General features: G+C 49.9%; 8 protein-coding genes and 4 non-coding genes across 12 annotated transcripts; 5 read left to right on the forward strand and 7 right to left on the reverse strand.

Annotated features, from left to right (window-relative positions):
• Positions 1-1,278: 1,278 nt before the first annotated feature.
• Positions 1,279-7,020, reverse strand: ASPWEDRAFT_34559 (clathrin heavy chain). Its single transcript, XM_040834033.1, has 6 exons — positions 6,781-7,020; positions 6,690-6,710; positions 6,532-6,558; positions 6,080-6,451; positions 1,796-6,019; positions 1,279-1,743 (listed from the first exon to the last, which is right to left on the reverse strand). The coding sequence occupies exons 1-6, from the start codon at positions 6,817-6,819 to the stop codon at positions 1,390-1,392; spliced, it is 5,037 nt and encodes a 1,678-aa protein (XP_040694754.1). The 5' UTR covers positions 6,820-7,020; the 3' UTR covers positions 1,279-1,389.
• A 244-nt stretch (positions 7,021-7,264) lies between these two features.
• Positions 7,265-8,268, reverse strand: ASPWEDRAFT_34561 (uncharacterized protein). Its single transcript, XM_040834034.1, has 4 exons — positions 7,925-8,268; positions 7,685-7,855; positions 7,596-7,634; positions 7,265-7,542 (listed from the first exon to the last, which is right to left on the reverse strand). Exons 1-4 carry the CDS (start codon positions 8,197-8,199, stop codon positions 7,341-7,343), a joined length of 687 nt encoding a protein of 228 aa, XP_040694755.1. The 5' UTR covers positions 8,200-8,268; the 3' UTR covers positions 7,265-7,340.
• Positions 8,269-9,040: 772 nt separating this feature from the next.
• Positions 9,041-9,113, reverse strand: ASPWEDRAFT_t26. Its single transcript has one exon. It is a non-coding gene; the product is annotated as a tRNA-Thr (tRNA).
• Positions 9,114-9,617: 504 nt separating this feature from the next.
• ASPWEDRAFT_243775 (uncharacterized protein) lies at positions 9,618-10,289 on the forward strand. The gene has a single exon (XM_040832604.1). The coding sequence runs from the start codon at positions 9,711-9,713 to the stop codon at positions 10,242-10,244; it is 534 nt and encodes a 177-aa protein (XP_040694756.1). The 5' UTR covers positions 9,618-9,710; the 3' UTR covers positions 10,245-10,289.
• ASPWEDRAFT_t11 lies at positions 10,002-10,074 on the forward strand. The gene has a single exon. It is a non-coding gene; the product is annotated as a tRNA-Thr (tRNA).
• Positions 10,089-10,182, forward strand: ASPWEDRAFT_t12. The gene has a single exon. It is a non-coding gene; the product is annotated as a tRNA-Thr (tRNA).
• A 260-nt stretch (positions 10,290-10,549) lies between the features above and the next one.
• On the forward strand, positions 10,550-10,641 carry ASPWEDRAFT_t13. The gene has a single exon. It is a non-coding gene; the product is annotated as a tRNA-Thr (tRNA).
• On the reverse strand, positions 10,638-13,300 carry ASPWEDRAFT_34563 (phosphoribosylaminoimidazolecarboxamide formyltransferase/IMP cyclohydrolase). The gene is made up of 5 exons (XM_040834035.1): positions 13,199-13,300; positions 13,038-13,079; positions 12,749-12,875; positions 11,184-12,663; positions 10,638-11,126 (listed from the first exon to the last, which is right to left on the reverse strand). The coding sequence occupies exons 2-5, from the start codon at positions 13,054-13,056 to the stop codon at positions 10,971-10,973; spliced, it is 1,782 nt and encodes a 593-aa protein (XP_040694757.1). The 5' UTR covers positions 13,057-13,079; positions 13,199-13,300; the 3' UTR covers positions 10,638-10,970.
• A 668-nt stretch (positions 13,301-13,968) lies between these two features.
• On the reverse strand, positions 13,969-15,127 carry ASPWEDRAFT_99608 (INSIG family protein; the record flags this gene model as incomplete). Its single annotated transcript, XM_040839674.1, has 2 exons — positions 13,969-14,337; positions 14,399-15,127. 2 exons carry the CDS (start codon positions 15,125-15,127, stop codon positions 13,969-13,971), a joined length of 1,098 nt encoding a protein of 365 aa, XP_040694758.1.
• A 341-nt stretch (positions 15,128-15,468) lies between these two features.
• Positions 15,469-16,162, forward strand: ASPWEDRAFT_34565 (uncharacterized protein). Its single transcript, XM_040834036.1, has 2 exons — positions 15,469-15,533; positions 15,634-16,162. Exon 2 carries the CDS (start codon positions 15,740-15,742, stop codon positions 16,037-16,039), a length of 300 nt encoding a protein of 99 aa, XP_040694759.1. The 5' UTR covers positions 15,469-15,533; positions 15,634-15,739; the 3' UTR covers positions 16,040-16,162.
• A 343-nt stretch (positions 16,163-16,505) lies between these two features.
• Positions 16,506-19,733, reverse strand: ASPWEDRAFT_34566 (putative INO80 chromatin remodeling complex (Ies1)). Its single transcript, XM_040834037.1, has 5 exons — positions 18,844-19,733; positions 18,223-18,762; positions 18,115-18,168; positions 17,999-18,061; positions 16,506-17,942 (listed from the first exon to the last, which is right to left on the reverse strand). The coding sequence occupies exons 1-5, from the start codon at positions 19,277-19,279 to the stop codon at positions 16,660-16,662; spliced, it is 2,376 nt and encodes a 791-aa protein (XP_040694760.1). The 5' UTR covers positions 19,280-19,733; the 3' UTR covers positions 16,506-16,659.
• Positions 19,734-21,221: 1,488 nt separating this feature from the next.
• On the reverse strand, positions 21,222-23,324 carry ASPWEDRAFT_100337 (DEAD/DEAH box helicase; the record flags this gene model as incomplete). The annotated part of the gene is made up of 2 exons (XM_040827300.1): positions 21,222-23,062; positions 23,153-23,324. 2 exons carry the CDS (start codon positions 23,322-23,324, stop codon positions 21,222-21,224), a joined length of 2,013 nt encoding a protein of 670 aa, XP_040694761.1.
• Between the last annotated feature and the right edge of the window lie 1,677 nt (positions 23,325-25,001).

Genomic DNA, 25,001 nt, shown 5'->3' on the forward strand with positions numbered 1-25,001 from the left:
ATTTATTATTCATTCCATTATGATATGATGATATGGGGCCCCATATTCTACTTCCCACTCCATAATGCCATCACCAAATCTTCACCTAATAGCATCACCTTTTCTGGTTCTGATTTGGTTATTATTATTCAATCGTACACTGTATTCGGAAGATCCAGGCCAATTCCTTTTACTCATTCAGCCTGTATACCATTGTTACCTCGGGTGTCGGGCCTTATCGTCTCTCTTCACTGTCAATGTAATGTCATGAATGATGTGATGCTCCGCTTCCTCTTCGCCTATCGACGGAAAAAAAACCAGACAGCTGGGCATCCATCTTGGGACGACAAGCTGGACGGAATGGGATTTCCCCTCTTCTCACATTCATTCTATCTGATTCTGTTTTATTTCTTTCTTTCTTTTTTTTTTTTTTTTTTTGATCGACACCTCCAGTTGGCACAGTGGTTTCAATAGTAGATCCTGCCAAGATCCCACCGTCCGTCTTGTCGCTCGGGGGAGGTTATCCCGACCAGCAATGATGGGACACATGAAGATTATGCCATCAAATGATCAATCATGGCCGATATGATCTCCCTTGGCACCGACGCCGGGACAAGGCCGACTGTTCCCCGTCGAGTTGACCGAAAAACCAGAAGAGCATCTGGATTCTTTTCCAGGTCAGATGACCCCGTCTATCTTCCTTGCCAAGGTCCTTGGGTGTCACGTTAATACAGTCGATCTTACTGGTACTATCCAGATCTACCCTTTAGTTACGCCACTATAGGTACAACTCAAGATAGTCATGATAGATAGTAGACAGTAGAGTAATGGGTAAATTCTTTCTCCTCCACGTTTCTCTCCACGTCATCTCCTCCAGAATTCAGCTTCATCTCTCTTCTTCTTCTCACGGAAAAGTTCTATACCCTCCTGGTCCGGCTCAAGTCTTTGCCCCTACATCGACTGCTCTCCTTCCAGCCGACCGAGGATCTACTGTCTATCTATCTATATAACGTAGTATCTACGCACAGACGGTATGGTGGAACAATGCATTAACGGTAAGGGTACTGCTGCAGAAACCAGGAATATCTCAAGCGTATCAAATACATAAGCACAGAAGAAAATAACCGAATTAGAAGAGAAAAAAAGAAAAAAACGAAATAAGAAATTTGCCGTCAAGAATGCAGGACATAATCAAATGACCCCGCGCTGCTGTGTCTCGGAGTGCCATCAAATGATCAATACCACCCCCATCCTTTTTTAATAAACTACCCCTTTTGTTCATGCATCTGTCGCACTAAGAAAAAAGGCCAGCCGCAGATCGTTTCATGTTATACATACACTCAAAAAGGTTGCAATTATGCAATGTCACAGGAGAGTTTGTTGCTAAGAAATGATTGGATATCTCGACGTCTAGAACCCACGGAAGCCCGTCGCCTGCGGTGTCAGCCCGTTAGCCTGTCCATAAGGCGCCGGGCTGGGTGCCGGCCCTGGCCCCTGCGTCAGCATCAGCCGCGAGCCACCCAGGATCGGTGCGTTGTTCTCCTCCGTCTTGTGTGTCACCTCCCGAGACTTGCGCTCCTCGTTGTCTTTCTTGAGCATCTCGATCGACCGTGTCTGCTCGCACAGCATGTTGATCATGTACGGCATTGTGAAGTCGTTCAGGCCATGGCGCCACGACAGCTCCAGGATCACATCGGGGCGGATCAGATCGTAGCACGCATACAGCATGCCCACATAGCACTCTCGGCTGCCAATGTCCACAAACTAATAGATTGTTAGCAATGTATCTTGAGAAATAGGAATAACAGAAACTTACGTAGCGAAGGAGATCCTCAACCACAACGGACTTGCCGGAAATGGCCGAGGTCTCAATGGCATCCTTGTACAACTTGTCCTGCTTGGACAGCGCAATCGACTTCTCCCAGCGCTTGTTGTTCCGGTAGATGTTGGCCGCAACCTGGCGGAAGAAGATCAAATCATGCTTCTCCAATCGCTGAGCAAGCTCCACAGCATCAAAGTTGTCGTAGTTGTCTACCGAGTCACGCAAAGTCTTGTAGTCTTCCTCCTCGATCAACAGGTCATTGATGGCATCGTTGACAGCTCTCTTGTTCTGAGTCTGGACGTTCAGCAAGAACGGCTTGATCAACGGGATGTTGTCCGAGGTCTGGAAGATGCGCACAACACGGTTGACGTCAATTCGCGGGGTAAGGACCTGGAGCAGATCCGTAAGGAGCAAGGGCTGCTCTTGCAGGTAGAAGTTCAGAGCACGGTAGTAGATTTCCAGGTTGGCAACCTTGACAACGATGTCCTTGAACGAGTGGTGCTCCCAAGAGTCGGCGGCACGCTCCATCATCGCCAGCGCAGCGTTGTCCCACTCGTCGTAGTGGCAATACAGGAACACAAGTTCAGGCCAGAGGCTTGCTTCCTCACAAGCCCGGATCATCTTGGGGATGTTGATACGAGACCAGAAAAGCTTGAGGTGCTCCATAGTGCGGTCGGGGTGGTACTTGGAGAGCGCGATACCCAACTCGGTGAACATGCCCATGTGAGCCCGCTCCAGACCCAGACCAGCCTCCAGAACTGAAATCAGCTCGTCAAAGTAGCCGTTGCGCTCGTACTGACGTACAAGGTCTTGCAATTCCTCGGCGTGAACGATAAGGTTGAGACCGCAAATCTGGGCAAGACGGAATTCCTTCTTGCTGACGCATGCCTCGTTGACCTGCTTCCAGACCTTGACACTGTTGGCCTTGCGTGCACATTCCACGGCGGCTTGGTAGTCCTCCAAGTGCACCAGGGTAGTGGCCAATTTAGCCCAGTTGGAGATGCTGGTGTAGAAGATCTTAGCAGCCTGGTGGTAACCTTCTTCATAAGCCTTGTCACCAGACGCTTCGACATCGGCAACGTTGGTAGATCGCAGGAAGTCCTCCAGCTCTGAAAGCTGGTCGAGACGGGCATAGCAGAATGCGAGGCCAGTGTCAATGGCTGGCTCACGCAGGGTCTTGCGGGCCATCTTCAGGTACTTGACGAGATCCTCATCCTTGCCAGCGTGGGTTGCGGTGTCAATGACCTCGTTGTAGTTCGACGGGTCAGCAGCGTGGATGTAAGATTCGATCGAGTCGGATACACGAAGGCCGTCGAGCTGTGCCTTTGCGACCTTGCTCCACACCTCGGGCAATTCCACACGCTCAGCGTATTCCTGTGCTCGGTCGATGCTGACAATGTTCTCAACAAGGACATTGACGGCGGCACCGTGGTTGTTGACCTTCTTGTAGATCTCGAAGGCCTCCTCGTACAGACCAACGGAAATGCACATCTCGGAGATCTCATCGGGGCTGAACTCGGTGAGCTGGTGAATATAGTCCATCAGACGACTCTTGTCAGCCTTGGCGGCAGTCAGCATCAGAAGGTTCTGCAAGCTGCTGTTATCGCTGAAGGGAGATGGCTCGAGGATGATCTTCTCCAAAAGCTCAATCAATTCACCAGGCAGATCGGCTTCAAGGAAGGCCTTGACAGCAATCGACACCTTGTCGGGCTCGGTCGACTCAGGAACAGCGGTGGCAATAACCTGGTCAACCATCGACCGTCGGTGCTCGTTGTTCTCGCTCAGAACAAACGACCAAATCTCGTTGTCAGCACGCTCAACGAGGTATCGAGCCTGGGCCCGGTACATGGAGTTTTCGTTGGTGATGTTGATGAGCTCGAGGTCATTCTGACCCTTGCTGTATGCGATGTACGCCAGGTTGGGGTCCCGCTTCTCACAGTACTTTCCGACAGTCAATGTGTCATACATGTCGTTCTCCTTGAGGAACTTCTCGGGGTTGTTGTTGCTATCAATGTAGATCTTTGCGAGGGCGTTGTAAACAGCCTGCTGCTGGTTGCCAGTAGCGAGTGTTGCCTCGAGGAAAGGCAGCAACAGCTTGAGTCTGTTACGGGACTCCACCTCAGAAACGAGCTCATCGATCGGAATCACAGAGGGGTCGACGGTAGACAGGAGGTTCTTGATAATACTCTCATCACAGTCAACATCAAGCAAGCCACCGATGACGGCGGGGGTACGAGAGGGATTGACACGCTGCACATAAACTTCAATAGACTTGTACTGCTGGTTCTTGTAGAGGTACAGAACCAAGTCGTGAATGAAGTTGAATCGGTCGCAGACAATGATGAGTGGGAGCTGCTCAGTCAACTGAGCTTCCTTCAAAAAGTTCTTCACCTTCTCGGCGTTGTAGTAGTTGCTCTCACGGCAGATACGCTCGACCTCGGTGAGCTGGCCCATGGCAGTAGCAGCCTCGATGTACTTGAAGTGAACCTCTGGGTCCTCACTGAGGTTGACGATGCTACCGAGATAGTAGTAAAGACCCTCGGCCGTACGGTACTTCTCCAAAAGGCTGATAAGACGGGTAGGTCCGACGAGGTCGGAGAACTTGGTGGCGATCTGGACAACAGCCTGGAGGTTCTGGCGGATGTTGACCTCCAACATGGTGTCCATGCAGTCCAATGTCTGCTCGACCGAGAGACGACCAAAGTAGTTGATGAGCCATTCGGCGCTCAGCATGTCGGTGCGGACAATGTTACGCTTGATGGCCGCGGGGTCATCGGTGTTCTCAAGCGCACGCTGGATGAGACCGGCATTCTCACAAAGTTGGGAGATCCTGGTTTGATCGTAGTGAGTGAAGATTTCATTGCCAAGGATGGCATCCGCGACCTGCGGGGCGTTCACGAGGTTCATCTCGAGCAATCGTGTCTGCAAGTGGCCGTGCTCAGGCTTGTTGTCCTTCAGCGCATCAAGCAAGAAAGAGGTGGCCTGCTGGATCATGTTCTGGGACAAGAACACGTCCACGACCCGGTCCAAGTCAATGAGTGCACCGGTCTCTTCGTTGGCAAGCTGGGTAGCAAACTCAGCACCCTTCTCGGGGTTGACACGGACAATGTGCTGCAAGAGCGAGGTGTAGTCAGGCTGGTAGCCAACCTGCTTGGAGTAGGCAAGAATCTTGTCAAACTGACCAGTCTCGGCAAATCCAGCAATGACCTTGTGGGGAACGTTTGCTTGAAGGTAGATGGTAAGGGCAAGGTTCATGTCGTATGGGCGAACGATATCTCCGAGCTCCTCGGAGCCCTCCAGCTTGTTCTCGCGCATCCACTTCTCCAGCAGGTGCTTCCTGTTCTGCTGCAAAACAGGTCGAACCAATTCAACACTCTCATATTTGTTAAGGGAGCCCTTGTCCAGCAGCATGCCGAAGTACTGCAGGATAACAGACATCTGCTGACCACCCTGGGGGGCATTCTTGAAGCGGTTGATGGTCTCGGGAGTTCTGAGGAACCCACGAGGCGAGTTTGCGGCAATCTTGGCGGCTTCGCTGTAGTTACCCTGGGCAACCAGGTTGTCGAACTGCTGCTGGTAAAGATGGTCGGCACCAGGAAGTCCAGCCTTGGAGGCAAGCTTCACAGCAAGTCCTGACATGGCAGGGTTCTCCATCAGGTACTGGATGATTGTGTTCTCATCGACGCTGACGGAAAGAACCTGACCCTTTCGGTTCACACCAACCAAACCAGCACCGTCCGAGTCATTGGCAGTAGTGAAGATAGTCTCGCTGGAGATTCGGTTCATGAAGATGCAGGTACCAGTCTCGAGGTCATAGAGATGAATGAAGCCATATTTCGTGACAAGGTACACGACGTCATACCTCCTGGACACCTGCATCGCGACGGGGAAGTCGTTAACAGCCTCCTGAGGGAAGTAAACCTCGACGGCCTTCTTCTGGAACCGAGGGTTGGGCTCCTGGTGATCGATTTCGGCGATTTGCAACTTAGCACCGGTCTGGGTCCGAACGGCGAAGGTGAAAAGCTTGTGTTCGAGGGGCGAGCCCTCGACTCGGATCGAGGCGAAAGCGGCGGCGTGACCTTCGATGAATTGCGATATCCCACGGTCCTTGGAGTAGAGCTGCATAGATCCCACAACACGTCCCTGCTGCTGGCTGATTCCGACCACCACCATCCACTTCTCGTCATCGTTGACACGGTAGTTGATTATTTGACACCCCTAAGTAGCAATGATGCGTCAGTCCACGAAAAGTAGCAGCGTAGTGCCAGTAGTACATACACTCAGGTTAGGAAGTCTGTCAAAGATCTTGAGGGGCTGAGACTGGGTGGGGTCAAAAACATCCCAGTGGTAGACAGAAGTCTCGGTGACCAGACCCAAGCTGGTTTCGCTGAACCACTTCCAGTAAACGATATCTTCATTCATAACGGCAGACTTAAGCTTCTGCTTAGCTGAGAGGTCGAAGATCTGGACCGTTCGGCCTTGGGCCTTGAGGGCGATGATGTTCTTGGTCCAGTGCATGATAGCACTGTCCGCATTGATCGGCCGTTTGATGACTTCATTGTTGTTCTTTAGGTTAATGATAATGACCTGAGGCTTATCATCTTCGTTGAGTTTTTGTCGGACGCAGACGAAGTGATCCGATTCTAAAGTCTGTCATGCAGTAACAGTACTGGTTAGCGACCTGGGCTAGCAGGCGGGTCAACCAACACCCCTCCTCAAGAGCTACTTACACATGAATTGAAACCAATCGAAGTCGGCTGTTGAAGCTATAGTGTAAGCAAGGTGTTCCGATTATTCAAAGGTAGAAGAGGCGCGACCGATGCACCGGCGTGGTACACCACAGGCAGGCAGCGAACGGAAGCGACAAGACATTGGCGACGAGACATACCGCGATTTCAGCATTTGTCAACTGCAGGGTGAAGAAAGAGGTGTCAGTTTCCCGTATAGGTAAGAATAATCAATAAAGGAGAGGGGCATACATTGATAAGCTCCGTAAACTTGATGGGAAGAGGAGCCATATTTACCAGGGCCGCAGTACGACCTCATCCACCCAACTAAACGCCACGCCAATAGAGAACCAGATTTCAGAGAAAGAAAAAAGAAAAGACGGCAAATTGAAGCTGTAGATGAAGAAGAAAAGGAGTAAGGAAAAGAAGAAGGAGAAGAAGAAGAAGGTGGATCAAACAAGGAGAGGGATTCGTTTGGGATTAGGTAGCGACTGGGGAAGCGGGAGTGACCTCAGGAGGCCGCGTTGCTGAGGTGTCGCTTATGTGCCGTCACGTGCACCAGGGGTGCCTGAGGATTCGAGGAGAGAGTAAGAAGAAAGACTTCAAACAGATTCAATTGAGGGTATTTATTTTCAATGAGATGGGCTGTGAATATATCAGAGTGTCTAATCCTCTACTTTGGATTCACATCTCATTCCAGATGACTTTACTAGGAATTCACCTGTCTGTCAGTATCCGCATGAAGTTGAAGACATCTACAGAGATGAATGAGAAGTGATCAATTCTAACGGCGGTCATGTCGCATTATTCTATCACTCTCGCGAGTCTTTACTATCATCCAATCCATACGCATATGGAAGATAGCACTCCCAGACTCTATCCCAAAACGCCTCGAGTGCAAGTTCATCCATCTCAAACATGTCTACATTATCGGGTTCCTGGGACGAAAGACAGTCCGTCGCCTGCTCCCATCTATTCGCCCAGTCTAGGCTGGATACTCTTCGATTATTCGATCTGAATGCATCAATATCTGCTGGACGGTGTTGATAAGAAGTGTATGTACTAACCCCATGCGCAAATCCACACGGACATCCCAACCGGGTCCACTATATCCCACGTTATTAAAGGGGTCTCTCCTTTGATGTAACTAGCATACCTCGAGAACCAGGCACGATCATTACCGTTGATTCTGTTCTTTTGTATTCTCGTACCGCTTGTCACTTTGTCTTCGTGGTCTTCGAAACGAGTGTCGGATACGGTCGATTCATCGTCGACATGCACTTGTTTCGATGCTTGGTGGGGGATCAACTGTTGCATCTGAGAGATACTAGAATAGTATCAGTGAATGTAGGAGCAGCCATAATGGTGATATATCAGGCAAAAGACAGTAACGCACCCTCTGCTACCCCTTACCACCTCCAAGTTATATCTCGAACCTCTATTCGCACCACCGCAAACGATGCCATTCACCAAAACCAACAGTATGAAAAGCCCAGCAAACATGTTGAAAAGTGTCGAGGATAAAATAAACTCGAAGCTGAACCCCCACGCACAGCAAGGTGGGCTCGCTCTAAGTACTCTGTACTCGGACAGAGCTTGTGAGACACCACATCCTGCTACAATCATGCATCCATGCTTGATATTAATAACCTCGTTCACCGTATGCACCATCTCATCGTGAGCAATTCTCCGGTGTTTCCGGAACTACCAAGGTGACGTCAAATGGTTGTCGTACAGGATGTTATCGAGCCCAACCACGGCTCTATCTGAAACAAGTGAGGCAGGGTTTGTCTTGAGAAGTATTCTAGATCTTCAATATAGTTGTTTCTTGCTTTTTTCTGCCAACGTGGTAACTATTGTGGATGTTGCAGGTGATATCTGGCTGTGTTGGTGATAGGGGTGGGGTCAGTGTTGTACATAAATTAAAGTCAAATAGAGCATGCACGATCAACAGAACTATTTGGCCATTGAGGCATTGGGGTGGCAATGAACAGTTGCAGTGCAGCAGTGGAGTGTATATCAGCCCCTGTCTGATAGGACTAACTTGGTCTGTTACGACTATGGTCTTTGGTGGCAATTGGATATGCCATGCCAATCGTACATAGATCTTCCAATTGCAGCCTACTCGGATAGCTGTGAAAACAGTAGAATATGAATACATCTTAACAATAAACCTGATCCTGGCAGCATTGCATATTGACAATTTGACCGCTGGTTTAGACCAAAATAGTACTGCTGTATGTCCGATGTGACATGTGTAGACTGTAGAGCAGTGCTTGCATTGATGCAAGGGAGGCTGTCAAATATGCACGTTGCGATGATCATTGATATCGTCAGTCTGTCGTGTTCTAGCAATCCAATGCCCTGGTTTTGGTGGAATTGAGTTGGTGCGCATTCCATGGTTCCAGGAACAGGAAACAAAAATAAAATAACCCAGAATTGAATTATTCCAGGGACAGGCACAGTAGAGTATCAAGTGTGGCGAGAAAAATATAAAAAAATCAAAAAGAAGTGCTCACACGCGGATTTGAACCGCGGACCTCATGATTACTAGTCATGCGCTCTACCAACTGAGCTATACGAGCTGTTGTTGAAAGACCTTTGTATTGTTTGCTTTATGTTCAAACAGGGGATTAATGAGCTTCCATTGGCCTTCTGGTTGCTGCTTATCCGATAGGTGCGTTCAACTACACCTACCTAGGTACCTACCTTGGGTATCTACAAGCTATGGAAATATAAATTATGGGAAATAAATAGTCTTATATTACTACATATCAGTTTTATCTTGGACAATGAGCAAATACTCTGTGTTCTCATCACTGCTACTTGGCTATGCGAGACTGTCGATCGGCGATGTATGCATCAACTCTACTACCACGAAGCCTGCAGGTCAATCCTACTTTCAACCACACGCAGTCCACACAATACAAGCCTTTGGGCAGTGATGTTTATTTTCCTGTGCACTCGAATTCCTATGCTTATGAAGCTAATTTGAGCCATTCTAGCCCTCCAATGCATGCTTATCTGCTGCAACAAACAGATATATATAGAAGCAGTCCTCAATGGCATATCGCAGCAACACGAGAACAATCCACCTGTACACTAGTAATCTATGCATATACTACATGACCAGCTATCGAGAAGGCCTCGAAAACCAATCAAAAAGCTAAGATAGATTCATTATGATGGGGCAGATGGGCGAACAAACAGAGACCCAAAGAACTATGCCATACCAGTCAACTGTCAAACATGCAAACGAACGAGACACCTACATAGGTAGCAGCCCGTCTACCCCATCAAACAGAATAGCCCAATACCTATCAAGCCATCAATGGCACTTATATCATCTTCTCATAACCACACCCAAGTACCCAGGATACCTTCGCATACCAGGACAGGATACATACAGCACATCCCTGCAGATCTTTCTTCAGACTCCTATAACACAAAATCGAAACCCCACCATCCAATCAGCTCGTATAGCTCAGTTGGTAGAGCGCATGACTAGTAATCATGAGGTCCGCGGTTCAAATCCGCGTGTGAGCACTTCTTTTCCACCAGCTCGTATAGCTCAGTTGGTAGAGCGCATGACTAGTAATCACTGCAAAGTGAATTGCAATCATGAGGTCCGCGGTTCAAATCCGCGTGTGAGCATAGCTTTTTGCATTTTTTCCTTCTGGTGTAGCTCAATTGGTGTTGCTTTTTTTGGCTGTTGAGTGAAGTCTGTGGTTGACGTCGTGGTGGAGTACATTGGCCGGTTCGGGTGGTTGTAAGTAGGGTTTGATGGCTGGCTTTGCCGTGTTTCGTCAATTTTTTTCTCGACACCTTGAAAACTTTGTTTTCTGGGTCGATTTCTCCTTTTCTTTAATACAAAGAGTTACATTGACATAAATACAACACAACAAAACCCGGGAAATGAAACCCACAGTGCTGCAGCAAAAGATATTGATATTAGATTTTTGCACATGATAAAGAGGCTGCAACATAGATCGCTAAATCGCTGTGCCTTTCACCAATCAATGCCCTCTTAGCTCAGTTGGTAGAGCGCATGACTCGTAGGCCCTTCCCGGCTAAGTCATCATGAGGTCTGCGGTTCGACTCCGCAAGGGGGCATTTCTTTTTTCTTTTTTCCATTTTGAACCTCGCAGCCATTATTTTTTAACTCACTTATGCAATCCAATAAATTAACATCTACTCAAGCCCACGAGCTGAATTACCTTATGTTGAACTTGAAATTGCATTTATTCCTCTATACCTAACCTTTTCTGTACGTACCAGGCGCTTGCGCACACTAAACGCCAACACATGCCGTGAAACCAATTTTCATAAGTTGCTTGTTCAGCCATACTAGGTCTGTATTTATAAGGCCGTGAAAAGACTGGACGGACATCATCACATAAACATTTTTTTTCACTTTCTTACTCTCAATCTACACCCCACATCTAGTGGTGGAACAGACGAGTGCCCTGCTCAACGAAGGAAATGCCGAGCTGCTCAGCAGTAGAGAAGACAGGTGCGTCGTTCTGGCTACCAGTGGGGGCGGCAATGTACTTGACACCAGAGCGAGCGGCACGGAAAACGTTGTCAATGAAGGGGAACTGCAAGTAAACGGTTAGCAGCAGAATAACACAACAGGCAAGAACAGAGGAACATACGAAAGCATCCGACGAGACGGCAACCTCGCTCAGCTTCGAGAGCCAGGCGTCACGCTCCTCCTGAGTGAAGGGAGCGGGAACCTCCTCAAAGACACGCTCGTACTCGACCTTCTCGGCCTCGTTACGAGGAGTCTGACCAGAGCAGAGCAGGTCAATGGCGTTGCTCTTGTCAGCACGCTTGGTGCCCTTCTTCCACTGGATGTTGAGCACACGGTCGTGGAAGCGCATCCACCAGTTGTCAGTCTTGTCACCCGCAAGGCGAGTGCAGTGGATACGGCTCTGCTGGCCAGCACCCAGACCGACGACCTGGCCGTTGAGCGCGTAGCAGACGGAGTTGGACTGAGTGTACTTCAGGGCAATGGTGGCGACAGTAAGGTCACGGAGGGCGGAGTCGGGAAGGGCCTTGTCCTTGGGGGTGATGACGGTGTTGAAGGTCTTCTGGGGGGAGATGACAACGTCGTTGCGGTGCTGGGTCACTTGAACACCGTACAGAGTGCGGGTCTCCTCAGCAGGGGGGATGTAAGACTCGTCCATCTGAAGAACAAGGTACTTGCCGCCCTTCTTCTTGGAGAGGATCTCCAGAGCCTCAGGAGTGTAGCCTGCGGCAATAACACCGTCCGAAACCTCACGAGAGACAATCTTGGCGGTGGGGACGTCAACGACGTCACTGAGGGCGAGGATGTCACCGAAGCTGGACATACGGTCCGCACCACGGGCACGGGCGTAGGCCTGAGCCAGACCGGAAGATTCGATACCGGCAATGTCGTCAACCATGTAGACCTTGCGTTCCTTCTCGTTCAAAGGCACACCAACGGCAGCACCGGCGGGGGAGACGTGCTTGAAACTGGCAGCAGCGGGGTAACCCAGAGCCTGCTTGAGCTCCTTGACGAGGGGCCAGGCGTTGAGGGCATCCAACAGGTTGACGTAACCCGGGGAGCCGTTGAGAACCTTGAAAGGAAGCTTGCCCTGGGCGACGTAGGCGGAGGCGGGCTTCTGGTGAGGGTTGACACCGTAGCGCAGAGACAAGTGCTGCTCGCCGCTGGAGTACTGCTTGCGGAAGAAGCCGGAGATGGCGGAGTCATAGTCGGCAGTCTGCTCAAAGGCCTTGAGGGCGTACGAGTTGCGGCTGGTGGCGTTGATGTCACCGGCCTCGAGCTCCTTGAGGAACTCGGGGTAGTCCTGGGGGTCACAGAGGATGGTAACGCGGCCGTGGTTCTTGGCCGCAGCACGGAGGAGAGTCACACCACCGATATCGATCTCTTCGACGGCCTCGGGGATGGTGACGTTGACCTTGTTGACGGTCTCCTTGAAGGGGTAGAGGTTGCAGACGACGAAGTCGACCTTGTCGATCTTCTGCTCGGCCAAGTCCTTCTCGTCGGACTCGATGTCTCGGGCGAGGATACCACCGTGAACAGCGGGGTGGAGGGTCTTGACACGGCCACCGAGCATCTCAGGGGCGTGGGTGATGGCGGAAACATCCCTTTGAGTTGTTGATCCAGTCAGTTTTGGCTGACCATGCCAGAAACCAGACGTCACCAGATCCAAACGTATAGAGAAAGACTCACTCAACAGGGAATCCAGCCTCGCGGATCAACTTAGCAGTACCGCCGGACGCAAGAAGACGGACATTGTGCTTGACGAGACCCTTGGCCAGGTCCAACAGACCGGTCTTGTCGTAGACGGAGAGGATAGCTGTTGGGTCATATCGAATTAGCCCCGGTGCATTTCAATGAGATAACACAAACGCCAATTGTGGAGAAGAGTCTATAAATCGACCACTTGGCGAACCCCGACTAAACAGACTGCAGGATAGACATATTGAACAGGGGAAGGGTAAAGGGAGCAATATCATACCTGACTTTTGCTGAGACATGATGGAACCGACAACGGAGGTCACTAGATGTGGGAGAAAAAAAAAAGCTGTCAGAGAACGAAAGCAAAACGCACAGAGGGGTTGCAAGTAAACCAGCCCTCCTCACCAATTGATGAGAATATAGGAGGGGGGGGATAAATACCTGACAAACAGAGGACTGGAGAGGGAAGAGTTCAACAACAGTGAAGGGGAGTTCTCTCGTGCTCTCGCTCTCTCTTTCTCTCTTTCAGCTCTTCTCTTTTCCTCCCTCCTCCTTCTTGTCCCGCCGCGGGGTCGCCGCTCTCGGCCTGCCAGCCAATCACGTGTTGCGAAAAGCTCGCTTTTTTTTTTCTTTGTCGGTCACCCCGCCCTATACCGGATGTAGACTAGCTCTATCTCCAGCCATGAACCGCTGAGGTAAGCGATACAACAACCCACGTGACCAGAAACAGACACAAAACTTCTGCGCGCGATTTCGCTCCCGAGATTTTCTCTTTCTCTTTTTCTTCTCCATGAACAACGCAAAAAATCACATTCTTCAAAAAGCGTTCCTACGAGGATAATCTTTTACAGATAGCCTATGAAGTACGGAAATCGTCATACAGAATGGAGAGGGATGTGGGAGGTAATCCCATATAGGGTCGATCTTGGGTGCAGTGCCTGCCTTACACATGGCAGGGACTGCAATGATTGACTGTACATTCCTTTTTCGATAATCAGTCTTGATTGATTGAATATCCTAAGAGAAAAGCAACTAGCTATTGTAATCCTTGAATACGGCAAGGCCGTCTAGACCCTGATTCCATGAAGCTTTATGTATAGTGAAGTAAACTATGCAGAATGGTGAAAAGGAAAAGACATTCGATTGTCAAAAAACAGTTTTGGAAAAATCGGAGTACAAATAAGGCCTGTATGCTGCGTGCATCGGCTGATTTACGACTTCTGTGGTTCCCTTCGAGGCCCCCCAATGGCAAGCTGCCGTCCAATGTTTCCAAAGCACACACATGCGCAGAACAGGACACTGGCAATCCAGATCCTGACGGCAATTCCCTCCTGCGTCATGCCCGTCGCCAGTCCTTGTTCACCCCCGGTATTGTTGAGCAGCGTAGTGATTGTGGAACCCTCAGCTGAAGAGGGCATCAGCTCAGGCTTCAGTCCCAGGACTGCGCCCATCCCAACCAGTCCGACAATTGTCGATAGGAGAAATCCCGTTGTTGTGGAGTCGATGAGATACCAGAGGACAGGGTTCGCGAGAGCAAGAGTCACCGATGCTTGCGTAGTAGACTGCCAGGGGAGTCGTCGCTGTAGACGAAATGAACTGTTAATAATGGACCTCTTCAGACAAACTATGGAGATCACTTACCATGGCAAAGGCGATTCCAACAAAAGCCCCAACACTGCGAACCACCGCAACCCACGAAGGAGTCCGTTCCTCACCATCCTCCTGGTCGGTGCCCGAACGCTTCAGCGGCTTAGCGCTATCCCGGACAGCCTCTTCAGAGAAAAGGTCCAGCCAGGGAAGCACATTCCCCAACGTAATTCCTACCACTCCCCAGAAACCCAAGTACTGCCACGAATCGTACTGTTGAATATTCTCCAACTTGACCGGCGTGATCCATTGATTCTCGTGCAAGTGCACTGTGATAACTCCATAGACCACCCCAAAGGCAAACAAAAGAGCACTTCGAGCTGCGCGGGGCAGAATCACACCACGAAAGAGGCCATGGTTGAGTCGCGACCGGGCCATCTCCAGAGCATACGCATCCGACTCAGCTTTAAAATCAAACTCTGGGTTCTCGAAGGCGGGAGTCTGGCCTTCGGTTCCCCAAGGGCTGTTCTCATCTCGCGTACTGTCGAATGCCGTCGGCGAATAAATGCCGTACAGCGTGGAAGTGGTTAAGTTCATAACAGAACCATTGCGGCTGACACTAGTCGAACCTGCATCCTTGGGGTTGGGGCTCAGGAAATCGGTGTTGTTGACCGGTTCGGCCGGTTCGGCCGGTGTAGAAGTTCCAGACGACTCGTTGGAAGCAGGCGTGAGGTCAAAGACTCGTCGCGGACGCGGACGAAGGACACGAGGCTCGTCCGACATTTCCGACGAGGATAAGTATGGGACTGACAGGAAAAGATGCAGTGGTACAAAAGGGGAGGTCAACGTTACAAAACGGACCGTGACAACAGCAAAGACAGGTAGTCAATGAGTTCGCTTTCAGCTCAGAATGACCTCAGTTCGAGTAAGAGAAGAATCGCCGTAGCTCAATTCCAACAACCTACTGATCGATAAATGCCAGCAGAATGGAGGACAGTCGCCCCTAAATGAACGATTCTGCCAGAAATATCCCAGGGCGGAGAAGTGGAGACGCAATAACACGATGGAGCCACTCGGCACGCAGGAATTAGCTGCGACGAGGAATGTTGCACAATGCACAGACGCTTGAATAACACGGAGGCTGGCAACTTGGCGTGTCAGAAGACAGACCGGGAGCAAGAGAAGCGTCCTAGATCAATGCAATTAAAAATTGGTTGTTCGCGCGGCGGTGGAGAAAGCTGCTGCGGGATTGCAGATCGGCGACTCAAGCAACTGAGGGGAAGGCGTACGGATATTGGATAATGATGAGGATGAAGCGAATGGTGATTATGATAATTAAGAATAGAGAGATGGTATTAAGTCTCGATAGATAGATTCGAATAAGAAGAGGTATGAATGGAATCACAGACAATCCGGTTGAAGACAGAAAAGAAACGAAAGAAAAAAGCGGAAGAAGAGCAGAAGAAGCAAAATCACATGCAAGCGGCAACAACGCCTTCCGGTGTCTCCCCAACCAGAGTCTCTCTCTCTCCCAGCCAAAAGAAAAGCTTCATGTTACGCCATTCAAACGTACGAGGAGATTACAATAGATATACTGCACTATCTCATCATCATTTGGTCCAGACTGCAAATACAGGTTCTACAGAGCAACGTTCGAACAGTCCGTCGGAGAGAAAAAAAAGTAATCGTGGATAGGGTGCCTGGGTATACATATCCAAGTCACCAACGCAGCCATGCCATGCGGATCAATTGCCTTCTTGATAATCGCGCTGACGGGGGAATCCCTGGGATGCGACTGGACACACCATCTTCAAATCCCCGCAAGTTGAGCTTTTCTAGGTCTGCTGATGACCTCATAGGGCTTGAATGGCGCTGAACGATACGGTGAGACAGGCGTTGCTAGGAGGATTGTGGGCTTCTGCACTCCACCTCGCCCATGACGGCATGGGAAGAAAGCGATCAGTCTCATGAGGCATATTTGCATATGCATCGACACAGTGTTTTACTGAGAGGAGAAAATGGTCAAGGGTGGAAAATATTGCTATAGCTACACTAACCCATCATCCGTTGTAGTCCTGAAATCCTGGGATGACTCTAAAATAGAAAGACATGAGAAATGACAAAAGAAGAATGAAAGGAAAGAATACATAAAATGGTAAGAAAAAAGAAAAAGAAAAGAAAAAGAAAAGAAAAAGAAAAGAAAAATATAGCCTGTAGGCAAAACAATTAAACAAAAGCAATGGGGTCAAGGATAGACAGACAAAAAAACAACCATCTAACGCTCTAGACCACGCCTATTCATCCCCATACCCGGCCTACTGATCTTCCATGACCTCGTCTGCTTTCGCTACGGCCTCTGGTTCAATGTCAGGTTCTGCTTCCGGATCAACACCCTCACCTGCCACAGAAGAGCTCTCACTGCCTGCATAGCCATTGGCCCCTTCGTAAGTTGACGAGTTGTCGTCAAGGTCATCGTCATCAGCTTCATCGTCTGACGACAGTGCCTCGGCATCTTCGCCGATGTAGCTATCTTCGAAGCCTGGCTCGACAGGGCGAGGGGCATGGGGATCGTGTGCTTCCTCATCGCCACTTCCCTCACCAAGGAGTTCCCGGTCAATGTCATCGAGTCCCTCCTCGCCTTCGATGTCCCCATCTTCATCTCCTGCCGGTCGGTCCTGCGACCGCGCCTCGAAGCTGTCCTTGGCAGAACCAGCCGCCGTCGCACCCGCGCCTCCAGCACGGTTACCACGATTGCGATTCCGATTGGGTCGGGGGGCAGAGGAGCCGGTTTGGTCTTTGGGTGTAGCCGCAGCGGCGGCAGCAAGCTTGCGTTTGGCGTTTCGGGCGGCGCGGGCTTTGCTTCGAGCTGAAGATGGGACACGTCCACCGAGCTCCAGAGAATTGTCCAGTGCCAATCCATTCTGTCTTGCTTTTTGGCGTTCTTCTCTCTCCTTCTTTCGGTCCTTTCTAGGCCCGTTGGCATCCTCGTAGTCCCATCGGTCGAGCCGTCTTGCGGCCTTTCGGACCACCGACAGGAAAAAGCTGGCACACTCGCCAAAGTCTTCTTCCTCTTGGGGGTTGGGGGTTATCCCGCCCTTGCCCCACGAATGCTCCTCATCGTCCGTGTCATAGCCATCGGGGAGACTTTGCAGCATACGCCCGTAGCGTGCGAATGGGATTTCACTCTCCCGCTTCAAGCGGAGAATCTCATATGCTTCATTCTTCCGTTTGGCCAAGAGATACTCGATCCGCTGACGTCGGTTCTGTTCCACTGCAAGCTGGTGCTGGGTAAGAGGCCGGGGGCGACGGGCTGAGCTTGGCTGGGACAGAGATGGCTCTGTAACAAACCGATTCAGGATTGGATGTCCAGAGCCTGGTGGTGCTGGGGACGCTGCGTCGGGAGTTTGCTCCATCTTCGTTTTTAGGATGAGACGCTGCTGGCCCACCGAACGGTTGAGAGAGGACTCTCGCTTGGGTCGCTTGTGCTTTGACCGCGCCGATTGCCCGGGGGTTTGCTCCTCATCCTCATCATCAATCGGATGGCGCTTGCTGGACGAGTGCAACGGAGTTGACATGCCGAAACTCATTCTGTCGCGGCCTAAAGAAAGCTCTTAGTAACTAGAAGAAAACCCAACGGAGCTAGGATGCACATACCGGAAGCGATGCCCGAAAGATCCCCTGAAGCTTGATCATCATCATAACCGTATTCTTGCATGCCTATTAAGAATGTTAGCGAGGAGCAAATTCAACCGTAGTAGCTTTATAATTACCCTTCTTGGAGCGCTTTGTTACCCTAGGCAATGGCTCATCCTCTTCCAAGATACCTAGAAAGGAAGGTTAGCAAAAAGCAAAGAGAGAAGATATGCAATGCGACTCACGTTTACGTTCCAGACGCTTTGTTTCTCCGTATTCAATCTCAGACTGTGTGTCCACATTCTCCTCGTTGGCCTGCTCCTCAGTAAGGCTCTCAAAGTTCGGCACCTTGATGGGCAACCCCTCGGTGCCCTCACCCTCAAGACCTGGACCAAACGGATTGTTGAGGGCAGCCTCTTGTGAGTGATCACTCTCCAGGTACCACCACATGAGCCAAAGAAAAGCCTTTGCACGACTCTTACTACTGAGCGTAGCTCTCATGACAAGATCGAAGAAATCGCGAGGCGGGAAGAAGTGCAGTTCTGACACCTTTGGTGCATATTGAGCCAGGACGAAGATGAGGTTGACGGGATTGGTACGGGGGATGGGATGACGCTTGATTTTCTCCAGAGTATTCGGCTGGTCAACATCCTCCGAGGCACCCTTGAGTATGGACTTGAGACGGGGCGCATCTTGAAGTTGTTTGTATGCATTGGGATCTTGGTGTGCTTGTAACGAAGGGATGGAGTGGTAGGTCCGCAGCTGAGCACGCATCTCAGGGAAAACTAGAAAAAAAAAAAACCATCAATTAGTTCCAAAGCACCTCTGAATAAAAGCCGAATCAAAGGAAAGGAAGAAAGACATACAGTTAAGCGTAGTATTCATCCGACCAAAGTTCACCAGCAAACAAACCATAGCCATGCTAATGGCAGCCTGCTTATCATTCTGAAGCTTGTCCTTGAGGATCTTGCTCGTCTTGCTACTCCTCGCCATGGCATCGATATAGACATCCGCAAAGTCCATATTCTTCTGCCCATCCGAATAGCGAGTAAAGACAGGCGTCTTGTCCTCAAACACCAGCCTCAGGAACTGGTGCTGGATGTCCTTGCGCCAGAGTGGAATCCCATCCTCCTTCTTGAGATGCCTGATCTTGTTTCCCGAATACACAGATCCAATCGTTCCATTTGCCTGTCGTCTCGTGCCGACGGTCGCGCTGACGGTCGCGCTGTGCGTGGGCTGGTCATCGGGGGCTTCGGACTGCGCGAACGAGTCGTCCGCGACGGTGCTTTCGACTTCGGCCATTTTGTGTCGGTATTATTATTAGTATTATTATTTCCTCTGTATTATTTATCTCTTCCCCACGAGATCGAATCCAAGGCCACGAGAAAACTCGAACCCGAGATTCCCCTTGGGACAATGAGGTCTTGATCGCCCCTGGGGGGTTTATCCAGACAATGCGAGCCAAGCCGCAGGAAATTCGATATCGTTGAGGATGGACGAACAAGTAAGGCGATGGATGGTTGTTGACAGGTCAAAAAGAAACGGAGAGTGGATGGGTTGTTGAGATTGGGGGAAGTCCAGGAAGATGGGTGAGAAGAGGTTTGGTTGTTGCAAAGGTTTCCTGGTGCAGGTTCTGGATCCGGGATATTTTGCCTGCCGCCGAGTCGCTGTCGTTCGTTGTTCCGTTTCTCCCTGCGATCGCAGGATATGGAGTGATGATGGTCTAAGCAGTGCCCCACCTTATCTTCTAGTTTTCTTATTATTCTGTAGGTGAATGTGGTATTCATTCAATCATTGAATCTGGTATTTATTTGATAATTAACAATGGACTGTGGTTGGATTCTCTTTCTCTGTCTATACCAGTCTGTATATCTTGGGAATTGCCTCACGTGGTTGGATGACAACTACGCCCAAATCCCCGCGATCTCGACCCATCATAGATAAATCACTCTAGATTCATTGACTCATGAAATTATCATCCTGGAGAGCCTACTACGCACGATGCGCCTACTGAAATCCATAGAACCGTATTAAATCAAATTCAGCTACAGTAAACGTAGACCAGAAGACTTTTTTTTGTTGTATGGAGAGCTCCCTTCTCTCGAGACCCAAAGATCTCCATAAGCCATGCCATAAAAAGGGCCGTCTTCGGCATCTCTCGTCGTGCCAAAAGCATTAACTGACATGAGATGATGATGTCGCGCGGACCAGCAAATCCATAAAGCGCCAGCAAAGCAGCTTCCCATCCTCCACGGATCCGAGAAATGAAAACAACAAAAAGGAGAAGAAAATCCCATTCAATGTCACTCCCCACGGACCCCAAGGCGGAGAATATCGTGTGGACACAGCAGCTCAAGCCAACGCCATGTACAATGCAAATAATTCCATCTATACCACCCGCGTGAAACTTTTGTTGATATGCACCGTTGACCGAATATACAGTGCAAAAAGAAAAGTTGTCCGCCGAAGAAGGCCCACAATTGAAAAGAAAAATAAAGGAAAATTTTGTCTCCACTTCCTTTCCCGATGCAAATCCGATTTGAATTCCGGAGAAAAGAAATGACAAAGCTCGGAGAAGAAAGCACGGTTTTTTCGGAGAGAACGAAACAAAACATGCATGGAGCAAGACAAAGAGATGGAGAAGAAACTCGAGAAGGCCCGCCATTAGATACCGAAACTGTAGAGATCTATGTTGCGAGACACGGTCGATGCAGTGGAAACCACATCGAGCAGATGAAAGAAATCATAAAAAGCACTTTTCTCAAGACGAAAAGCCGGCACTCCCGCTCGGCATACATCTTTCCAAGCGTACCTTCATAAGCACGCTTGAAAAAACAGTAAGGGTATCTGATAAAAGCGGACGCAGGACAAAACAACGCAATCTATGCTATTCATGCAATGCCGCCCAGGATGCTCATGGTTATAGACCCATAACCCAAAGCAACGAGATGGAGGTATTGGACTGCATCGAATGCCCATGTCTAAACAAGGGATGATAGAAAAAAGGACAAAAAACCAGACGAAATTGCAAAATGCTCAGCAAATAAAACACCTAAACATGAAAAAAGAAAATTGAAAAACAGAAGGAAAAAGTCGTGGCAGTCATGACAAAGCCGGTCCTGAGAAAGAACACAGAGAAGAAACACTCAGGGCTCGTTCTGATCGTATCCGTAACGAAAGGCAAAAGAAAACAGAAAGGAGCCAATCAGACCCGACAGCCTCGTCAGAGACCACAACCTCTGATCTACCACCAGGAAGAGGGTCCAGTGGGGCCAGAGGGGTTTCCGTAACCACCGCCGCCGCCGTAGCCGCCGCCGTAGCCGCCACCACCACCGTAGGACGGGGGAGCACCGTAGCTACTGCCACCACCAAAGCCGGGACCACCACCGTAGCTGCCGCTGCCGCCAAAGCCAGGGCCACTGCCCATACCACCGCCCATGCGACGCACATCACGGGTAGCAGCAGCACCACGGCCGCGACCACCACCACGGCCACCACGGCCACCGTATCCGCTGCCTTCACGAGCAATGCTCTCCAAGAAAGAGGGAACCTCCTGGTGAGCCTCCTTCAGAAGATCGATCAGGTCGCGGACGACACCACGGTTGCCACGGTTGAAGAAAGCAGTGGCAATACCAGTGTTACCAGCACGGCCAGTACGACCGATACGGTGAACGTAGTCGTCAATGTCGGTGGGAAGATCGTAGTTGATGACGTGGGTGACGTTAGGAATATCGAGACCACGAGCAGCAACAGCGGTAGCAACCAGAATAGGACAGCGGGCGGAACGGAACATCTCCAGAGCGCGCTCACGCTCACGCTGGGTACGGTCACCGTGAATAGCGGTGGCAGGGAAGCGCTGGTTGATGAGGAAGTCCGACAGGGAGTCGGCCATGCGCTTAGTCTCAACGAAGATCAGAGTGAGACCGGTGGTACCGTGGGTGTGGAGGATATCGAGCAGAACGGAACGCTTGTCGTGGTCCTCAACGTACTCAACCTTCTGGGTGATGTTCTCGGAGGTGGAACCAACACGACCAACCGACAGGAAAACGTAGTCCTTCAAGAAGTCGCGGGCGAGCATCTGAATGTCACGGGGGAAAGTGGCCGAAAACATGAGGGTTTGGCGGTCGTTGACGTGGGGCATGTCCTCACCCTCCACAATGCGGCGAATCTGGGGCTCGAAACCCATGTCCAACATGCGATCAGCCTCATCCAGAATCAGGTACTTGATGTTGGCGAGAGAGATACGGCCACGCTCGAGAAGGTCGACGAGACGACCGGGAGTAGCAACCAACAGATCGCAGCCACGCTCGATCTGACGCAGCTGAGAACCAATGTCGGCACCACCGTACACAACGCAGGGGCGAACCCAAGAGCGGTAAGCGAACTTGCGGGCTTCTTCGTAGATCTGAGAGACAAGCTCACGAGTAGGGGCCAGGATGAGGGAGGTAGGGTAGGCCTTGCGCTGGCGACCGTAGCTGAAAGAACCGGAAGCCTGGACGGGGGTAGCAGAGGGTCCGTTCTGGTAAGCCTGGGAGAGAATAGGGAACAAGAAACCACCAGTCTTTCCGGAACCGGTTTGGGCACATGCCATCAGGTCACGACCGTTCATGACAATGGGGATGGAGTACTTCTGGACGGGGGTGGGGACGGCATATCCGGCGAGCTTGATGTTGGTGATCAGGTGGTCATCCAGCGGGGGGTTGGTAAAGGCATTGACGGCCTCGGGAACGTTGTGACCGGAAGCTTCCACGGGGATATCGTCGTAGTTGGAAAAGTTGATACCAGTGTTCTGCTTGGAGGGGTCGTTGGGGAGACCGAAAAGTTCACGTTCGACACGGGCATTGACGGGACCGGGAATGTGCTTGCCGTCGCGCCACTGGCCATCTCCAGAACCTCTGGCTTGGCCACCTCCGCTGTAGGAGCCTCCGGAGCCTCCGGTGTTTCCTGGGTTTCCGTAAGCATTGGGATTAAAGGGCCGGCGTTGACCTTCATGGGAGCTCCAGGTAGGGTTACCATTGGGGCGGGGGCTGAAATCGGGAGCGTTGGCATTGGCCCAGTTGCCACCACGGGGGGCTCTGTAAGAATCTCTTGTTAGTCAAAAGTTCAACTATATTCGATTGAGATCGCAACGCAATAAGAACAGCATAGGGTTGAATCAAACGTACCTAGGACCACTCCAGGCGCCAGGGCCTCCAGCGGGGGGAGGGGCAGCGCCGTCCATGTTGGGAGCGACATTGCGTTGACGAAGGTGAGGGGGAATGTAGGCAGCACGTCCTTGCTGAGGGGCAGCAGGCGCATGCTGGGATTCATTAAGGGAAAGGTTTCCCATCTTCAAACCGTCGGCCATATTTGCGATATGTAACGGACTGTTGGGAGCAAGACGACACCAGTTCAGTATGAGGCAAAAAAGAGAGTAATCCGAGATGATTTGATAGAGGCGCACGTACAGTTTAGAAATTCGAGAGCGATTTTTGATTCGGAGAGTCCAAATGAGGGTACAGACAACCTAGGGAAAGATGGTCTGCTGTCGGCAAGAAAAAAAAAGTGGTTAACGAGGGGTTCTTCTGTTTAAATAGGGCAAGAAAATAGAAGAACAGGGAGAAAGAGAATGACGTGAAAAATCCAGAAAGATATTCGCAGACTCTTTTCTTATGGGGTGGCGATGTATGTACCAGGTAGAAAAAAATTAAGATCACAGCAAAAAGACCTTTTTTTTTTCGGGAGGAGAAACGAGAAGAAAGGCGGTCTCCCAGATCTAACGCTCTATTAAAGTGCGAAGAAAAAGGAAATAAAAAGGCAAAAAAAGAAAGGAATAAAGAAAAAAAAGTATATGGAGATGAGTGGAGGTTTCAAAAAAGAAACGGATGAAAAAGAGGAGAGGAGAGAATGGGAAGTAGGGGAGAAGAAGAAGAAGAGAGAAGAAGAGAGGAGGAAGAAGAAGACGAGGGTTTGTGGGATGGAGGGAGGCAAAAGTGAGTGTGAGCAGTGAATAAAATACTCTGTCTGTATTATTGGTTCCGTCCTTGCTCGTCCACAAACGGCGTGTTCCTTTCTTTCTTTTCTTTTCTTTTTTTTTTGCAGCTAGATATGTTTCTTTTTTCCGTGAATTTATTATTCACTGTTTTATCTTGATTACCAGTCAATTTCTCTTATTTGCCGGGGATAAGGTCTGTGTTATGGAGTTTTTAGTCGAAGATTTTTCTGCCAACAATCGTACTGGTATTACTATTACTTCCTCCTGAGTACTACATCCATCCATCCAAGCATCCAAGACATCCAATTCAATATAGACAGTCCATCTCAACTCTGTATCCAATGTGAATCACTGTTTTATCGTCTCTATCATCCTCTGGATAGCCACTGAATCGGGTGAATCACCCAGAAGCTACTGCATATCATCCAAATAGTCCTGGTCGTATGACATTTTACAAGGCAAGGGCATTTCTTAAAACTCCGCAATAATGTGGAGGTGCAACTATCTATTAGACAGTATTAGACAATATTTAGCCTTGGTCTATGCTGGAACTATTTGTCTTCTTGACATTGTCTTCTGATATCATGGATATGGAGAGTAGATCATCCCTGGGAGGAAGAAGAGCAGTCTAGATCCCAACCCAACAACCCACGTATTCCATACGTGTTCCATCACTTGTTCCACACCGTTCTTTTGGTTCTGCCAACAAAGCTTTAGAACATTAGCCATCAGCTTCTTTCTTTGTATCTTCTTTTACTGTCTTTCTTTCTTAATTCTTTGTACTTTAATTCTTCCTTCTGACTCGCCACATCTCTGTGCTCAGGTCATACGAACGACTTCGCCACTGATACAAGGATTCCTTCGCTGACCGCTCAATGACAGCCATTTCTACCATTCGATGCAGTCATACAAAACTCAAAACATCTACCGGACTTAATATACCCTGTCAATACCAGTTGATCTATTTCTGCACGTCTCTTTTGTCAAACTAAAACCCTCTCGTACGGAATCTTCTGCTTCGAACACTCTTCTCTGCAGCCCGGATCACCA

Source organism: Aspergillus wentii (assembly GCF_001890725.1).
Source record: "Aspergillus wentii DTO 134E9 unplaced genomic scaffold ASPWEscaffold_1, whole genome shotgun sequence".
In the NCBI taxonomy this organism is placed as follows: domain Eukaryota; kingdom Fungi; phylum Ascomycota; class Eurotiomycetes; order Eurotiales; family Aspergillaceae; genus Aspergillus; species Aspergillus wentii.

What these genes read in the sequence shown, in the direction of transcription:
- ASPWEDRAFT_34559 (XM_040834033.1), bottom strand. Translation starts at nt 6,819, where the DNA reads ATGGCTCCTCTTCCCATCAAGTTTACGGAGCTTATCAAT. An exon ending in TGACAAATGCTGAAATCGCG is followed by an intron (nt 6,559 to 6,689) that starts GTATGTCTCGTC and finishes TAGCTTCAACAG; the next exon opens with CCGACTTCGATTGGTTTCAA. An exon ending in CGATTGGTTTCAATTCATGT is followed by an intron (nt 6,452 to 6,531) that starts GTAAGTAGCTCT and finishes ACTGCATGACAG; the next exon opens with ACTTTAGAATCGGATCACTT.
- ASPWEDRAFT_34561 (XM_040834034.1), bottom strand. Translation starts at nt 8,199, where the DNA reads ATGGTGCATACGGTGAACGAGGTTATTAATATCAAGCATGGATGCATG. An exon ending in GTGGTAAGGGGTAGCAGAGG is followed by an intron (nt 7,856 to 7,924) that starts GTGCGTTACTGT and finishes ATACTATTCTAG; the next exon opens with TATCTCTCAGATGCAACAGT. An exon ending in CGTGTGGATTTGCGCATGGG is followed by an intron (nt 7,543 to 7,595) that starts GTTAGTACATAC and finishes TGATGCATTCAG; the next exon opens with ATCGAATAATCGAAGAGTAT.
- ASPWEDRAFT_243775 (XM_040832604.1), top strand. Translation starts at nt 9,711, where the DNA reads ATGATGGGGCAGATGGGCGAACAAACAGAGACCCAAAGAACTATGCCA.
- ASPWEDRAFT_34563 (XM_040834035.1), bottom strand. An exon ending in GAGGCTGGATTCCCTGTTGA is followed by an intron (nt 12,664 to 12,748) that starts GTGAGTCTTTCT and finishes AACAACTCAAAG; the next exon opens with GGATGTTTCCGCCATCACCC. An exon ending in CCGTCTCGTCGGATGCTTTC is followed by an intron (nt 11,127 to 11,183) that starts GTATGTTCCTCT and finishes GTTTACTTGCAG; the next exon opens with TTCCCCTTCATTGACAACGT.
- ASPWEDRAFT_34565 (XM_040834036.1), top strand. Translation starts at nt 15,740, where the DNA reads ATGGAATCACAGACAATCCGGTTGAAGACAGAAAAGAAACGAAAGAAA.
- ASPWEDRAFT_34566 (XM_040834037.1), bottom strand. Translation starts at nt 19,279, where the DNA reads ATGGCCGAAGTCGAAAGCACCGTCGCGGACGACTCGTTCGCGCAGTCC. An exon ending in GATGAATACTACGCTTAACT is followed by an intron (nt 18,763 to 18,843) that starts GTATGTCTTTCT and finishes TTTTTTTTCTAG; the next exon opens with TTTTCCCTGAGATGCGTGCT. An exon ending in TCTTTCGGGCATCGCTTCCG is followed by an intron (nt 17,943 to 17,998) that starts GTATGTGCATCC and finishes AGCTTTCTTTAG; the next exon opens with GCCGCGACAGAATGAGTTTC.